Below are 4,046 nucleotides of genomic sequence, written 5' to 3'. Positions count from 1 at the left end.
AATTTTTAGAGAACTTCATACAATGTGTCCTGATCACATTCACATTCACCCCCACTCCTCACTCTTTACCCTCCTCCCTGCTCCCCATCATGGTGGCAGTGGCGACTGCAGCAGTGGCTTCCTCTTTTTTTTTTATTAGATATTTTCTTTATTTACATTTCAAATGTTATCCCTTAACTGGTTTCTCCTCTGAAAACCCCCTATATCATCTCCCCTCCCCCTGTTCACCAACCCACCCACTCCCACTTCCCTGTCCTGGGGCATTCCCTTACACTGGGGCATCAAGCCTTCACAGGTCCAAGGGCCTCTCCTCTCATTGATGTCCAACAAGGCCATCCTCTGCTACATATGCAGCTGGAGCCATGAGTCTCATCATGTGTACTCTTTGGTTGGTGGTTTGAGGGTACTAGTTAGTTCATATTGTTGTTCGTCCTAAGGGGCTGCAAGGTCCTTCAGCTCCTTCAGTCCTTTCTCTAGCTCCTCCATTGGGGACCCTGTGCTCAGCCCAATGGATGGCTGTGAGCCTCTACTTCTGTATTTGTAAGGCTCTGGCAGAGTCTCTCAGGAGACAGCTATATTAGGCTTCTGTCAGCAAGAATTTATTGGCATCCACATTAGTGTCTGGATTTGGGGACTGTATATGGGATGGATCCCCAGGTGGGACAGTCTGAATGGCCTTTCCTTCAGTCTCTGCTCCCCACTTTGTCTCTGTATCTCCTCTCAGGGGTATTTTGTTCCCCTTTCTAAGAGGGATGGAAGTATCAATATTTTGGTCTTTCTTCTTCTTGAGCTTCATTTCATTTATGAACTGTATCTTGGCTATTCTGAGCTTCTTTACCAATCCTACATCTGATAGAGGGCTAATATCCAATATATACAGAGAACTCAAGAAATTAGACTCCAGAGAACCAAATAACCCTATTAAAAATGGGGAACAGAGCTAAACAAGGAATTCTCAACTGAGGAATATTGAATGGCTGAGTAGCACTTAAAGAAATGTTCAACATCATTAATCATCAGGAAAATTCAAATCAAAACAAACCTGAGATTCCACCTCACACCAGTCAGAATGGCTAAGATAAAAAACTCAGGTGACAGCAGATGCTGGTGAGGTTATGGAGAAAGAAGAACACTCTTTCATTGCTGGTAGAATTGCATGCTGGTACAGCCACTCTGGAAATCAGTCTTGTGGTTTCTCCGGAAATTGGACATAGTACTACCAGAAGACCCAGCTATACCACTCCTGGGCATATACCCAGAAGATGCTTCAACATGTAATAAGGACACATGCTCTACTATGTTCTTCATAGCAGCCTTATTTGTAGTAGCCAGAAGCTGGAAATAATCCAGATGTCCCTCAACAGAGGAATGGACACAATAGAATACTACTCAGCTATTAAAAACAGTGGCTTCCTCCTCCTCCTCCTTCTCCTCCTCCTCCTCCTTCTCTTTTTTCTTCCTTCTTTCTTCTTTTTTGTTCTCCTCCTCCTGCTTGCTTTTTATTAGCAGAGACTATTGCCTCGCTGATGTCTGGGTCCTCTGCCTCTTGCAGTCTTTTAGTCCACTCTTCTATGATATTCCTGTGCCTTAAGAATAAGAGCTATGCTGCAGATGTATCTGTTAGGACTGGGCTCCCATTTCTCTCTCCCACCCACCTCTTTCTTGTCTCTGTCTCTGTGTCTCTGCCTCTCTCTTTCTTCCTCTTCTTCCTCTTTCTCTTCCTTCTCCTCTTCCTCTTCCCCTTCCCCTCCTCCTCCTCCTCCTCTTCTTCCTCCTCCCCCTCCTCCTTCTTCTAATACAGATTTTTTAAGATAGCATCCTGTGATTATGGTTCTCCACTTAACTCCTCCCAGTCCTTCTCAGCTCTCCCCTCACTGAAATCTACGTTCTTCTTGCTCTCATTAAAAAACAAAGAGGCATCTAAAATAATAAAACAAGTTAAAATAAAATATATAAATCTGGATAGGGCCTATCAAGTTGATAAACAAAGAATCAAAGAAAAAGCACACGAAATACACATGAATGTAGAGACATATACATTAACACACAGAGAAATCACCTAAAATTACAAAATCAGAAACTGCAATATATAAGTAAAGGACTGTACAATAAGAAAATAAAATGACAAAGAATTATGAAATGAAAGCCCTCCAAAAATAATATTGTTTATTTTGTGTTGGTGTCTACTGCTGGGCATGGGGTCTGGCCTTCACAGTGATTTGTATACCCAGTGAGATTACATTAGAGAAACTAAGTTTTCATCTGTGAGTAGTTATCAATTGGACATAACTTCTGGGTTAGGTTTGGGGGCTTGTGTGTATTTCCTTTCTCAGCCCTGGAAACATGAGGGCCCTGTGTATGCTAATGCAGTCTCTGTGAGTTCATGTGTGCGTTGGTCCTGGTGTATTTAGAAGGCTTTATTTCCTTGGTGTCCCCCATACCTTCTGGGTCTTACGATCTTTCCACCTCCTCTTCCACAGGGTTCTTGTAGTTGTGGCTTTCTTTAATCATCCCCATCAACTGCAAAAAGAAGCTCTGTAATGAGGGCTGAGAGCTAAACTTATTTGTGAATATAAAGATACATATTTATAATGCCGCTAGAATTTATACTGGTTTAAGTAATTGGGACCTGTGGAGAGAGGATCTAGATACAAGCCCCATCTCTAACTCAGTAGATGGCTAAAATAAAATGAAATCAATTGTATTTTTGAAAGCTTTTTTATTGTCTCATAATGATTTGTCTGAGCTATTTTTTTAAAATCTTATAGAACTTTTGTTTATATATTGTGGTTTCTAATTTTGGTTTTGTGGTTTTATGAGAATGAAGTATGTATTTCAGCATCTTTATGTTCTATTTAGTTTATAAATTTTATTTTGTAGCATAATAATAGTATTAAATAAAAAGGGTGTGGATTTGGTTGGAGTTGGAAGTTGAGAGGATCTGAGTTGAGTTAGGGGAAACCATGATCAGAATGTATTTTATAAAAAGATCTATTATCAACTAAGAAAAAATAATATAGAACACTCTTTGATAAAATTATATTAGAGTTTTATTATTACAGTATTGTCACATTTTCCTATCTTGCTCCACACACATAATTTATGAACATATTGGTTGTGATATCTTAGCAAAATTTGAGATTATTTCAATATATAAATCACTTGATAGTGTTCCATTATATTTGCAATTATGGGACAGAGAGAACACTCAGCAGTTAAGTACACTTCCTCTTTTTGAAGAGTACCTGAGTTTGTTTTCCAGCAACCACTTGGTGACTCATAATTATCTATAACTCTAATTCCAGGCAGCCTATGTCCTCCCTGTGAACTCTGCCATATGGCATGCACATGGTGTACATTCTTGCAGGCAAAGCAGTCATACACATAAAAATAAATAAATATTTGACTTTAAAGTTGTTACTAAATACTTCATGTTTTTCGTTTACAGATATGTTTAAAGGGTAAAGTACACATATTTAAGTACTTAAATATACAAGCTTGTTGTAGGATGGATAAGAAACCAGACTCCCTGGATCTCCCATCACTGAATAAAAGAATGCCTTCTCAGCCCCTTACAGACAGGTAAAGTAAAAAGTCTTACAGCTTCAGACAATGATTGTGTTCTGTTGTTTTAAAAGAAATTTATAATTCATGAGTATACTGAATATATTTAGCCTCATTAAATCAGTGGTTAAAAAACTTCATTGAATTGTTTTCATTGAATAACCTCTGTGATACTGAACTAAATGTGAGATTTTTCTTTAGGTAGTTATTTTAGCACAGAAAATGTAAATATTTTACAGTATAAGTTACAGCATTGACATCCTCTCTGTGGCAACTGTTAACCTACTTTTGATCACCATATTAATACTTGTAATGGCTAGTTGAATTTGACTTTCAACTGACTCTGAGGGAAGAGGAAGAGATTTTGGAGGTGGCTTTTATCCTTAAGCTAATGTTCATTTCGTTTTCCAATGTTGAGTCTTCAATCTAAGGAAGTGCTTTATTGCTGAACTCCTTCATGTGTGTGTGTGTGTGTGTGTGTG

The 4,046-nt window shown here is 38.6% G+C and overlaps 1 protein-coding gene across 1 annotated transcript in view; it reads left to right on the top strand.

Annotated features, from left to right (window-relative positions):
• Lrch2 (leucine rich repeats and calponin homology domain containing 2) overlaps window positions 1-4,046 on the top strand; it is a 64,984-nt gene that overhangs the window by 25,145 nt on the left and 35,793 nt on the right. The window contains exon 6 of the mRNA XM_031379776.1: window positions 3,427-3,582. Within this exon, the coding sequence (XP_031235636.1) occupies window positions 3,427-3,582 (156 nt within the window). The remainder of the gene's footprint in view (window positions 1-3,426; window positions 3,583-4,046) is intronic.

This window comes from Mastomys coucha, chromosome X, assembly GCF_008632895.1.
Source record: "Mastomys coucha isolate ucsf_1 chromosome X, UCSF_Mcou_1, whole genome shotgun sequence".
Classification (NCBI taxonomy): Eukaryota; Metazoa; Chordata; class Mammalia; order Rodentia; family Muridae; genus Mastomys; species Mastomys coucha.
Note: the sequence above shows the minus strand (reverse complement) of the source record. Positions and strands in the feature narration are given on the sequence as shown.